At 38.0% G+C, this 13,241-nt stretch overlaps 2 protein-coding genes across 2 annotated transcripts; both read left to right on the plus strand.

Moving 5' to 3' along the window:
- Positions 1–5: 5 nt before the first annotated feature.
- On the plus strand, positions 6–2,314 carry LOC114517824. The gene has a single exon (XM_028537648.1). It carries the CDS (start codon positions 25–27, stop codon positions 1,996–1,998), a length of 1,974 nt encoding a protein of 657 aa, XP_028393449.1. The 5' UTR covers positions 6–24; the 3' UTR covers positions 1,999–2,314.
- A 7,261-nt stretch (positions 2,315–9,575) lies between these two features.
- On the plus strand, positions 9,576–12,475 carry LOC114517626 (volume-regulated anion channel subunit LRRC8E-like). The gene has a single exon (XM_028537414.1). It carries the CDS (start codon positions 9,590–9,592, stop codon positions 12,473–12,475), a length of 2,886 nt encoding a protein of 961 aa, XP_028393215.1. The 5' UTR covers positions 9,576–9,589.
- The last annotated feature ends 766 nt before the right edge of the window (positions 12,476–13,241 follow it).

Consider the following 13,241-nt stretch of genomic DNA (forward strand, 5'->3'; position numbering starts at 1 on the left):
GACAAACCGCGTGTTAAAATTTGGATGTTATATTTGTTTCAAGCTATTTTAGAATCCATATTTGCCTTAATATTTTTCACACTCAATATTTGTTATATAAATGACTTAAAAGAGACAATGAAATGTACAGTGGCACAGCATATTCCGGTTCCTCATGACTATTTCATTTGTTCACATAGCCTTGCGCCCGCATTTCGTTTGGGGGTGTATATATATAGTTCAGTGCTTGGGCTTTGCCTTCTGACTTACATTTACATAACAGGATGGACAGTCGTAAAGGTGAGGAAAAACAAATGCGAATATAACTTCAAAAAAGAAAAGTTACCTGCACTGGTAGGGGAAAAATTGTCTGATATGAATTCTGTGAACGGAGATTTCGGTTTTCTTCTCCACCTATTGCACTCTTATAGCAAGTTGTATGTTGTTCGATTAGCCCACTATTTATCAAAAAGCAACAAGAAAAAAACGCTAGCAGAGTTTTTAAATAACAAATACCATGTTTCAAAGTTAAAAAGACTACTTAGAAAAAATGAGAAAAAAATCACATTTAATAGACTTCGTGGAATACCGCAAACCATATTTCAGCTAGGCACCGAAATTGTTACACTGGAATTGAAACAATGTGAACTAGAAATTGAGGACTTTGATAATTTCTACCAACTTACTAGTTTGCGAAAGTTATCTGTTATTGAATGTGGTCTTCAGTGCATTCCGGATGGTATTTTGATGATGGATTGGCTGGAAGAATTAAATCTTAAAGGAAATTCGATAACATTAATTGATGAAAGGGTGTTGAGTCTGAAGTATCTGACTAGTTTGGACTTATCAAAAAATAAAATAAAAACCATAAAGGCAGGATCACTGGAGCAACTGAAAAATCTTTTCACAGTTGACGTTACAGGCAACTCAGGATTAGGAATACCTGGATTAAAGGTTATACTGGCTTGTGAAAGATTGTGCATTTTGCGCTGTTCTAATAAACTTTCAGATAAAAGGAACGATTTGAATAAAACAGAGCGAGAGAAATTTGACGCAGTCACATCTGCTAAGATAGAAAGTTTTGTCATTCCATACACTCCAGAAAAGGCTCCTCATATCGATGTTCAAAATACTCAGAAAAATTATAAAATGAATTCGCAACCTAAAGGAGTAGCTATTATTATTAACATTAGGTCATTCAGTAAAGACATTTACCCTTATCGACGAGGTAGTGAGAAAGATGTTGTCAAGTTAAAGGCATTATTTGAAAACATTGGCTTTGACACTGTATGTAATCCTATAGACTATACAGCTGAGGAGGCCAAGAAATTCCTTAAAGAGTGTGCAAAAGAGAGGAAGTACGAAAGTTGTGATTGCATTGTTGTGGCTGTGATGACTCACGGTAATGATGTAGGTCTTATTTTTCATGACGGCGAAGAGGTTCCTGTTCCGGAAATCGTCGATTGTGTTCAAATGTCTTCACTGTATGACGGAAAGCCAAAGTTGTTTTTCCTCCAGTGCTGTAGAGGGCAAAAAAAGGCACGTGGGCGTACCACTTTTAGTAATGTTCCAGTAAAAACTTCAACCGATCGCGATTTGACGCATTCCACTGAACTCCACGCTGGTGTAACTGCGACTGATTCTGTACCTGCTTATTCTGAAAAAAGCGAAACTGATGCGTCACCAACACCACATGTTATGTTTGAAGCTGATATACCAAACGGCGCCGATGTTTTGTTATCGTATTCAACAATGCCAGGCTATGCGTCATTCCGTAACGTCTCCAAAGGTAGCTGGTATGTGCAAGTATTAGTCGAGACGTTCTCCCAACACGCTTTTGAGGAAGATGTTCTGAGTCTGCTTACATTGGTAAACTACGAAGTCGCTCGTGCCTACACTTCTGCTAAATGGAGGCAGGTACCATGTCCGCAAAGCACTTTAACGAGAAAACTATACTTACTTCCTGGTTATCCAAAGCCCAAGCAGATTAAATCTGACCAGCGTAATACATATGTGTAACGTACAATGGCGGTTTCATTGTTTCCTGATATGATGGTTCATGTCAAGATTATTGTACAGGAAAGCAAATATATAAACAAGAAAAACAATTTTAGCGACTGTGTAAATGAACAAGTAGTTTACTCTCTGAATATAGCAATTATAACTATCGAAATCATAATTTATGTATGGATCGGACAGTTTACAATCGGTTTGAACGTTATTAATTATTTCGTAGTTTAGCAATTGTAGTGTAGAGTCATTTCATGGAAAATGAAGTTCTTGCCAATAAAATACATAATTGAGTAATTAGGGTCACCCTGAGGGTAGGAACATCCTGTTTATGAAAGAGGGTAACTCAAGTGGTAGGGAACACTTTTGTCAATGTAAACACGGTTTTCCCACCTGCGCGTGCGCAATAGCGATGGAAGCTTTTATTAAGAACGACACTATCGCTTGCTTCTTCTTGCAATTTGTCTCATGATGGGAGTTTCCCTGGTTCCCGAGGTCATACGATTAAAGAGTGCTCAGTGCTATTATAATGCCTTGAAAATTCACCTTGTTTCTTTTGCATTACGTTCAATTATGAGGCGTTAAATATTTCAGAGGTTTGTTTACTTTCACCCACAACGAACGCTCGTGATGTATAGTCAACCTTGGCCGATCGTGAGATCTCAGATCAGCTGCTGTGATCTTTATACAGTGGCGTGGCTAGGGGCGTTTTTCAGTAGAGGGCCCGCTACAAAAATAAACTATTGGGCAAAATATTTTGACATAGGTTTTAAATTTATCTATTTTTCCTATTACTGTATCAAAGGGAGCACAAGTGAATTATTGACGGGGGGCACAAGTGAATGATTGACGGGGGGGACAAGTGAATGATTTACGGCGGGAGGCCCAGTGAATGATTGACGGCGGGGAGCACAAGTTATTGATTGACAGCGGGGGACACAAGTGAATGATTAACGGGGGATGGGGGGGGGGCGGGGGGTTGGCAAACGAATGATTTACAGTTGTCCCACAACAGTCTTCGCTTTCTATATATCTCGTAAAGTAGTATGGTATGAATTTTAAGGGGAGATATTATTTATGTAAATGTTGTTCTTTTCTGCGATCATGCCGTTTATTGAATTTACACAGGCTCACTCGAGTTCTTTACATTAAAGAAATTGCAAAATACCGAACTGAAAGCAATCTATTGATACAGCTATGCAATGTTTTTATAGAAAAGAACGCACTAGTTGAGACGTGGCCCAACGCCTTATTTGTAATTAAATGTCGTGTATCTCAGCTGAACTGCAGTCACATCGGAAAGCTATTTTTATGTGATGCATGCATGCATGGCCCATTTATTTTGGAAACAGCAGGTTAACATCTTAATCCGCGATTTGTAATAGGTCGCCTTTTCACTTCGAGGCTAAGTCTATTCCTAGCTCTCAATTAATTTTTGAACTCTTGTCAGTCTTTGCGAGGCCCGAACTCAAAAGTCTAACCAAAGTCTTACAAAATTCAAAAACTGTAAAATTAAGGTTTCAATTCTTGGGGCCATCTAACCACTATAATCCCCGTTAGGCCGGTTATACTTATGAGAAACGTACCAGTGAAATCATCCCTAGGGCTTGATGAATATAGCAGTGAAACAATTTCAATTTCGATCTATGAAGTTTCAGTGAGCGGAAGATGATGAAGAAATAAATACGAATAATACAAAGCAAATATGATTAATCAACTTCATCTTAAACCAAAGTCACTCTGGTATAGTCATATGCGTATTGACGGACATTTTTGATGCTTCTAATTTCGCCCTTTTTGAATTTCATGCAACACGTCAAGAAACAAGAAACAAGAAGCAATACATTTTGGAATCCATGCGTTTATTCATATCTACATGTAGTGTTTAAGTTTTCTAAATTTCCCCTAATCTATTCTATCTTTAAGTATTACATAGTCAAAAATCCATATGCCAAGTCCTTATTTCTTATTTTATTCATGGAGTGCATACACCGTTACAACATTCACCGGTTGTACATTTTAGACAGTCCTTGTTTGCGTTCATCTCTCTCCTCATATTTTTGAATTCGTGCTTGTTCCCATTTTGTAACAAGCACGAGTAATTGTTCCCATTGCTTGTTCCCATTTTGTAACAAATTCCGAGTCATCGACATTTTTATCATTAATCCACAGACAACTCGGCTTGGCAAGGCTTGCGTGGATCACACACAGCACAAACAACAAAACTACGAACTTCGTCAAATTCTTCATATTGTCATCAAACCTCTCTCCAACCCCTGCTCCAACCAAAGGTACTTCCGTGAACTCGCCTTTTTCTTTCTCTAAGGTCTTCTCTTCGACCTGGCTGATAGATCTATGGACACGATGAAGTGCCTGTTCTTTGTTGGAGAGTGCTTATATATTAGTTATATACCTGCGTCTTTTTGCCAGATGTTTTATGCGACCCCCAAAAAACGTTAGCTCGTTTAAGATCATTTGGAACGGCAGCATTTTCGTGTGCATTTCTCATTCTCTATTCTTATTCTCTGCGCGTTCGGCGCGTGCGAGACACGTTTGAAGCGAGCCTCATAATTAAATGCGTTTGTAAAGTGACCGGGCCTTGACTCCTCAAAGACTCTGCCTTTGCGCACACACCAATATAAGTCTGAAGTCCTTAACACGTTTTCTGAGCGTTTGCCAATTCTCCCGCATTCCGTAATGTCAAATCATTCAACATCCTCATTGTCTACCCAAAATTACCATTTTCACCCTTTCCGGCTTCGAAGCAGACCTATAACTCGCACCCCGCGAGAGCATAACAAGGCGACATATATTTGCAACTCTTCGTCTTTGATCAAATATCGTCGCTAATTGCTGCGCGTGGTATAAAACCAATTAACCATCAAGGGAGCCGCTAGTAAGTTTAGTTTTAAACGTTCTTGAACAATATATGTTGGTTATGACATTTACATACTAGCATCAGCATCATATATTTGAGATATGCCACAATGTCTATGTCTAGTTCCCCAAAACAGTTCTCAGACATCTCAAACATCTAGCTCATTTGAAGAAAAATCAGACAGTCAGTGGTCACCACCTCGACAATACTGAGTTATTGTTTCCTTGAACTCTTTCTTATACGTGCATTTATACTTAAAATTATTTAATTAATAATTTTTCTATTTTCATGCATGCCAACTGGCACATGATAAGCACTGCATGATATAGACTATGACTGGATAACATCGGCAATAAATAATTGAAGCTAATTCTGCATGGCCATGTCGAATGGCCATTAAAATTCAATTTGTTGTTGGAAAGATGTTTTAAAGCTTCAACATTTCTGCCAAGTTAGTAGGAAAAATAAATTGTCCCAGATGATAATCTACTCATAAATAGCATTTCCCCTCCTGAATTTGCATGTGAAGATATAAGTGGGCCTACATCATTACTGTAAATGTTCTAATACATTATATGTCGTGTTTGAAACATGATAGAACAAACATTACTATATATGAAATTCACATCTTGACTCTTTTGACCCTGAATTTCAAACATCACCCGTACTTTTTATCCCTAATTGTACTCGCCTTCGCCTCATTACTCATTACCCATATTTACAAAAATATTTTAACTGCATTTCATGCGACGTATATGATGTAATATTTGCTTCACGGCATTCCGAATTAGCCGATTTCATTGTGAGTAGTGGGAGAGTGTCACCCTCTGACATATGCATCCTTCGACGAATATGCAGTCCAGAAGTAAGCCATAAGTAGCACCCTAGGTAGCCCAAAGGTATTTGTGTTTTAATCTAAAGCGTCCATCCAGTTTAATATCGCGGTCTGTGACGTAAACACCAAATTGGTAGGACACTGCGATTATTAGCAACAAAGTATATAAAGGCGATTTCTCATTACCATCCGTTTCACCTGCACGCGTTAGGCGGCTTTTGAAAATGTGCCCACGCGGGTGAAGCGCGCTTTGTTTTTAAGGCTTGGCATAGGTCAGAGTTTGACATGCACGTTAAAATATCTGGTCTCAAAAAATTTAAAATCCGGTCACTAAATGACTCGTTTATAACGTGATGACACATGACGTCATCGTTTCATATATCAACTTGCATCTTCGAACTGAACGCCTATACTTTGGTTGTTCGTTTAAATCAGTTTTGTAGCGTTTTCACACGAAATAAATTGTCAAAACATATGTAAATATACATACATGAGGCTTTTGAACACAAAGGTAAACAGAAAACGGAAATTATATATCTTACAGAATACACATATACATCCGTCATCTTTAAGTGATAGGAACTGCGTTCAAACTTGAATAAATTAGCGTAAAAAACGGTACGACCACAAGGGTTCGCAAACGGAAATGAATGATTCCTAATCTTCAAAATTAAGATTGTTTGATTTGCTTCTTTAGTTTTAGGGAAGGTTTTGTATAATTCAGGAACCGCACCGGCTCGTTTTGAGGCGGCACTGATAACTGCTATTAAATTATAAAGACCTCATTATCATACATGTCCAATAAAGTAGAAATTAAATTCGCATAGAATTTTTACTTTTGTTTATGTTAGTAAACACTGACTAATAACTAAGACTAATAACTGACATAATTACGTCGCCACGTGCTTTTAGTTAAAAAGTCGTTGAAGATTTTAAACCCCTGTAACTACCTAAATTGGGAAATTTTCGCTATTGTTACTCTATAACTATATAAGGCGTATAAATGTTTCAAGCGTCGAATTTAATCAAACTAGCGTATGTCACTATGTGCATAGGTACCTTTTTGAGTTGTTGGCTGATGTTCCTAACTAAGACGAACCCATGTTACGTTGAAAAACTTGATTCAGTTAGTTTTAGTTAAAATCTAGATCGATTATTCTGAGTCAATTCATATAGTTCTTTCATCCCAACCTCCATCAATTCTTCTTTTATTCTTTCCGTTTCAGTTTAGTCCTCACCTCCCCCACCTGTTGCTCGCTCTTCCTTTGTCTTTGACATTTTAACCTTATGTTTTTCGATAGGGTTTTGAATCTGTCCCGAACTGACTGAGAACTTACATCAAATCCTGGCATTGGGTTAAGAAGATCTACCACTTTTTGCCATGATGACTCTCGACCTCTGCTGTTGCATGGGTTTCTCGTGCATAACACCCTCCGCAGCAATCGCTTTCAGCATGATGAGATCTTTCTCACCAGATCAAATCATAGATGACCTTTACAAGTGACATTAGTGAAATTGAAATAACAATTAAGCTACAAAAGAGAAGTCATGCTTTTCAGTATTTTTAATTGTTTAGCAATGCTATAACAGCTATATGACAAGAAATGTAATATGGTTGAGGGTGAACTTTACAACACCATATGCTTATACTTTTTAATATTTGAACATACTTTTTCAGTTGCACCTCTTGGACCTCTTTCTCAGACATTCTTCAATAACTTACTAACTTATACCTGCATTTATAAACTATACGATGTAAAAAGATTAGATGTATTTATTAGTATAATAAAGGAAATTAATATCGAAGAGTTGGTCCTCGCTTGGTTACCCAGGCCGGGTATTTGGCGCAGGGGTATTTTTCCCCGTATTGCCGTCTCCATCCCTACCGATCCGCAGTGGGCAAAACAAGCTAGGTTACTATAGTCGCAGTATTTACTCAGCCTTGCCAGCCTTGTTTGTTCTTGTCTGAGAATCATTAATGTACGGCATATGAAACGTTATAATTTTGCTAAAATCCGTTCACTACAGGGTGTATCAAAAAAAAGGAGACCTTTAGAAATCAAGCTATTGTTAAAATTTGAATGCCTTTTCAATTGCATTTGCGCATACATGCAGGGTGTCTCAAAAAAAACGCAACCACTTAATATTCTAAAATTCATATTGTTTATAAGCTCAACAGATTTTATGCCCCTGGGATTTTAAAATGGCTTCTAATCGCACAGTTCAACTGCTAGTAGTCAAATCAGCTAAACTAATAATGGTGCAGCTAACAACCGAACAACGAGTTTTTATTGTCGTGCATGATAACTTGAATGCTAACTGTCGACCTTGTAAAATAAATTGTAAATAAAATTTTACTCGTTAAATACTTTCAATTCAGCTCGTTGGTTTACGCACCCGACTTTGTTTACCGACGATTGTGCCGCTAGAATATGATTACAAGCTTTCTCGCATTCCAGGGGCCAAACGTCTTTTGTCAGTTTTGTGTTGTAGAACAAAGAGGATATTCATGAATATTAAGTGGTTGCATTTTTTTTGATACACCCTGTATGCTGAACCGTAGTGCGTTAAATATTGATGGCATGCATGCATGCATACATTAGAAAATGAATTGGCGTTTGTACACAAGACGTTTGTACACTGCTCCTGGGAATTTGAAAATAACATTAATAGCAAAAGGAAAAATAACGACCCAAAAATATTCAAATGACTAAGCACACTACCAGAACAAAAATGGTTCAACTGACTTCGGAGCAAAGAGTTTTTGCAGTCTTAACTTATACCCAGCCTGCCGTCATCAGAAAAGCAGTTCGCGATATGCACAAGCGTACGGTAGTTTGTGTTGAGAGAAATGGAGGCCACACGTTGAAGGACATGGTCCATGACATTTTTTTATGTTCAATTTATCAGTAATTTTCAATCCGGATCAAAATGTCAAGTGAATCTGTGTCAGATCAAGTTGTAATTCATTCCTGACTCATGTAAACATTTTAATAGGCAGAGTTTGTAAAATGGGATGCTGAGCCATTCCGGATTCAATGTCAATTCTAACTCATGTGAACAGCCCTAATGCTCGCACGCAGTGTTAAAAATTAATGAACAAATGATTTGTTCATGTTTTGAAGGAACAGCTAAAGCAATTTACCACGCATACTGTTATCGCTTTTGTGCTTAGTCGCTTGTGCTTAATCATTTAAATATTTTTGGGTCGCTATTTTTCCTTATGCTATTAAAGTTATTTTCAAATTCCCAGGAGCAGACAATCTTGTGTACAAACGTCAATTCATTTTCTAAAGGTCTCCTTTTTCTAATGTATGCATGCATGCCATCAATATTTCACGCACTACGGTTTAGCATATGTGCAAATGCAATTGAAAAAGCATTCAAATTTTAACAATAGCTTGATTTCTAAAGGTCTCCTTTTTTTTGATACACCCTGTAGAATGGCTAAAAAGATCATATTTGAGACAATTATATTAGTGATATTCATATAGTGACAAAAACATGAAAGCTGAAACGTTGTATTTAGGTGAAAAAAGCATGTTAAAAAACACAAAAATATTATACAAAGCCCAAGGGAAAACCCGCTCGATTATTTGTTTTAATATTTTGACGAAATTATCCATGTGAAATTATCATACAATTGCCAAAAAAAATGAAATTCCTTGCCTTTTCAAAGGCAAACACCGAGTCTAAAATATGACTTCTTGAACACAACGCCAAATCATCTCATTTTACGTCCTCAAGTCAACAAAAACGCCGTCCCAGATTTGACCGGAAGTGCTAGCCACTTTGCCACCAACACGCCATTCTCGCGTCCTTGTCGACGTAGCGTTGTGTTTGCTAAAGGCGCAAACCTGTCTAATTACTAACCATTTCAAAGAAGAATGTTCGCTCTCGGCGATATTTCGAGATTCGAAGGCGATAATTCCGAAAAAGTCACGTCATTCAAGATTCTCAAACCAGTATGGGATGTAATTACGGATTATCTTGTGATATTTCTGGCAATGTTGTCGATTGTGTTCGCAGGTATGGAAGTCACGTCCGGTAGTTTTGAGTGTTTAGCTGCTGTTAATTGCCCTGGTAAATCCAGCTCAAATACGAGCAGTTTCTTTTTATCGCACATGAAATATCATAATGTTTGTAAAAGCTTTTACAATTCTCAGAAGACAAATGTGCGGATAAAGGGAACAGATGTTATGACAGACCTTAAGAGCAGCGTTCAATACTCTAAATTCGTGAATTCTGAATGCAGTAAGAGCGCAATTCCCAACTTTCTTGCCTACTTCTGGTTTTTGATGTTTATCGAGGCATTTGTGCTTATTATACTCGACAATCTGTGGCTTAAGCTCCCTACCACGGCGGCGACGATTGAAAGTTTTGTATCACTTGTGATGGCATGTTATGCTTCGCCATGCTCAAATTTAGAGTTAACAAAGGCGCTTTCAAAAGTGCCAAATCCTAAAGTGGAAAATTCCGCTTCTGATGACAGCGGCAGTGACAGCGATCAGGGCCATGAATTAAGTATCTTGGATGATACTGCAACTGTTAGCGCGATTAGAACCTTAAATGAAAAACTGGAGACGCTTAAAGAGATCAATGCCACATCGTCAAACAAACCAGACAAACCAGACGAAGCAGACAAACCAGACAAACCAGACGAACCAGACAAACCAGACAAACCAGACAAACCAGACGAACCAGACAAACCAGACGAACCAGACAAACCAGACAAACCAGACGAACCAGACAAACCACACAAACTAGACAAACCGCGTGTTAAAATTTGGCTGTTATATTTGATTCAAGCTATTTTAGAAACCATATTTGCCTTAATATTTTTCACACTCAATATTTGTTATATAAATGACTTAAAAGGGACAATGAAATGTACAGTGGCACAGCATATTCCCGTTCCTCATGACTATTTCATTTGTTCACATAGCCTTGCGCCCGCATTTCGTTTGGGGGTGTATTTATATAGTTCAGTGCTTGGCCTTGGCCTTCTGACTTACATTTACATAACTGGATGGACACTCTCTAAGGTGACAAAAAACAAATGTGAATATAACTTCAAAGAAGAAAATTTACCTCCACTGGCAGGGGAAAAATTGTCTGATATGAATTCTGTGAACGAAGACCTCGGTTTTCTTCTGCACCTATTGCACTCCTATAGCAAGATGTATGTTGTTCGATTAGCCCACTATTTATCAAAAAGCAACAAGAAAAAAGTACATGCAGAGTTTTTAAATAACAAGTACCGTATTTCAAAGTTAAGAAGACGACTTAGAAAAAATGAGAAAAAAATCACATTTAATAGACTTCCCGGAATACCGCAAACCATATTTCAGCTGGGCACTGAAATTGTTACACTGGAATTGAAACAATGTGAACTAGAAATTGAGGACTTTGATAATTTCTACCAACTTACTAGTTTGCGAAAGTTATCTGTTATTGAATGTGGTCTTCAGTGCATTCCGGATGGTATTTTAAAGATACGTTTGCTGGAAGAATTAAATCTTAAAGGGAATTTGGTAACATTAATTAATAAAAGTGTGTCCAATCTTGAGCTCGAGTATCTGATTAGTTTGGACTTATCAAACAATGACATAAAAACTATACCGGCAGGATCCCTGGAGAAACTGAAAAATCTTTTCATACTTGACGTTACAGGCAACTCAGGATTAGCGGAAACAGCTGATTTAAAGGTTATACTGGCTTGTGAAAGATTGCGCATTTTGCGCTGTTCTAGGGAACTTTCAGATAAAAGGGACGAGTTAAATGTAATAGAGCAAGAGAAATTTGACGCAGTCACATCTGCTGAGAGAGAAAGTTTTGTCATTCCATACACACCAGACAAGGCTCCTCATATCGATGTTCAAAATACTCAGAAAAATTATAAAATGGATTCCCAACCTAAAGGAGTAGCTGTTATTATTAACATTATGTCATTCAGTAAAGACATTTACCCTTATCGACGAGGTAGTGAGAAAGATGTTGTCAAGTTAAAGGCATTATTTGAAAACATTGGCTTTGACACTGTATGTAATCCTATAGACTATACAGCTGTGGAGGCCAAGAAATTCCTTAAAGAGTGTGCAAAAGAGAGGAATTACGAAAGTTGTGATTGCATTGTTGTGGCTGTGATGAGTCACGGTAATGATGTAGGTTTTGTTTTTCATGACGGCGAAGCGGTTCCTGTTCTGGACATCGTCGATTGTGTTCAAATGTCTTCACTGTATGACGGAAAGCCAAAGTTGTTTTTCCTCCAGTGCTGCAGAGGGGAAAAAAGGGCAGTTGGGCGTGCCACTTTTAGTAGTGATCCAGGAGAAACTTCAACCGATCGCGATTTGACGCATTCCACTGAACTCCACGCTGGTGTAACTGCGACTGATTCTCTACCTGTTCATTCTGAAGAAGGCGAAACTGATGCATCACCAACACCACATGTTATGTTTGAAGCTGATATACCAAAGGGCGCCGATGTTTTGTTATCGTATTCAACAATGCCAGGTTATGCGTCATTTCGTGACGTCTCGAAAGGTAGCTGGTATGTACAAGCGTTAGTCGAGACGTTCTCCCAACACGCTTTTGAGGAAGATGTTCTGAGTCTGCTTACATTGGTAAACTACGAAGTCGCTCGTGCCCACGCTTCTGTTAGATGGAGGCAGGTACCATGTCCGCAAAGCACTTTAACGAAAAAACTATACTTACTTCCTGGTTATCCAAAGCCCAAGCAGATTAAATCTGACCAGCGTCATACATATGTGTAACGTACAATGACGGTTTCATTGTTTCCTGATATGATGGTTCTTGTCAAGATTATTGTACAGGAAAGCAAATATATAAACAAGTAAAACAATTTTAGCGACTGTGTAAATGAACATGTAGTTCACTCTCTGAATATAGCAATTATAACTATCGAAATCATAATTATCCATTGATCGGACAGTTTACAATCGGTTTGAACGTTATTAATTATTTCGTAGTTTAGTAATTGCAGTGTAGAGTCATTTCATGGAAAATGAAGTTCTTGCCAATAAAATATATAATTGAGTAATTAGGGTCACCCTGAGGGCAGGAACATCCTGTTTATGAAAGAGGGTAACTCAAGTGGTAGGGAACACTTTTGTCAATGTAAACAGTTTTCCCACTTGCGCGTGCGCAATAGCGATGAAAGCTTTTATTAAGAACGACACTATCGCTTGCTTTTTCTTGCAATTTGTCTCAGGGGGTGAGTTTCCCTAGTTCCCAAGGTCATACGATTAAAGAGTGCTCAGTTCTATTATAATCCCTTGAAAATTCACCTTGTTTCTTTTGCATTACGTTCAATTATGAGGCGTTAAATATTTCAGAGGTTTGTTTACTTTCACCCACAACGAACGCTCGTGATGTATAGTCAACCTTGGCCGATCGTGAGATCTCAGATCAGCTGCTGTGATCTTTATACAGTGGCGTGGCTAGGGGTGTTTTTCAGTAGAGGGCCCGCTACAAAAATAAACTATTGGGCAAAATATTTTGACATAGGTTTCAAATTTA

Source organism: Dendronephthya gigantea, unplaced genomic scaffold, assembly GCF_004324835.1.
Source record: "Dendronephthya gigantea isolate DGI-Jeju-01 unplaced genomic scaffold, DenGig_1.0 000009F, whole genome shotgun sequence".
In the NCBI taxonomy this organism is placed as follows: Eukaryota; Metazoa; Cnidaria; class Anthozoa; order Malacalcyonacea; family Nephtheidae; genus Dendronephthya; species Dendronephthya gigantea.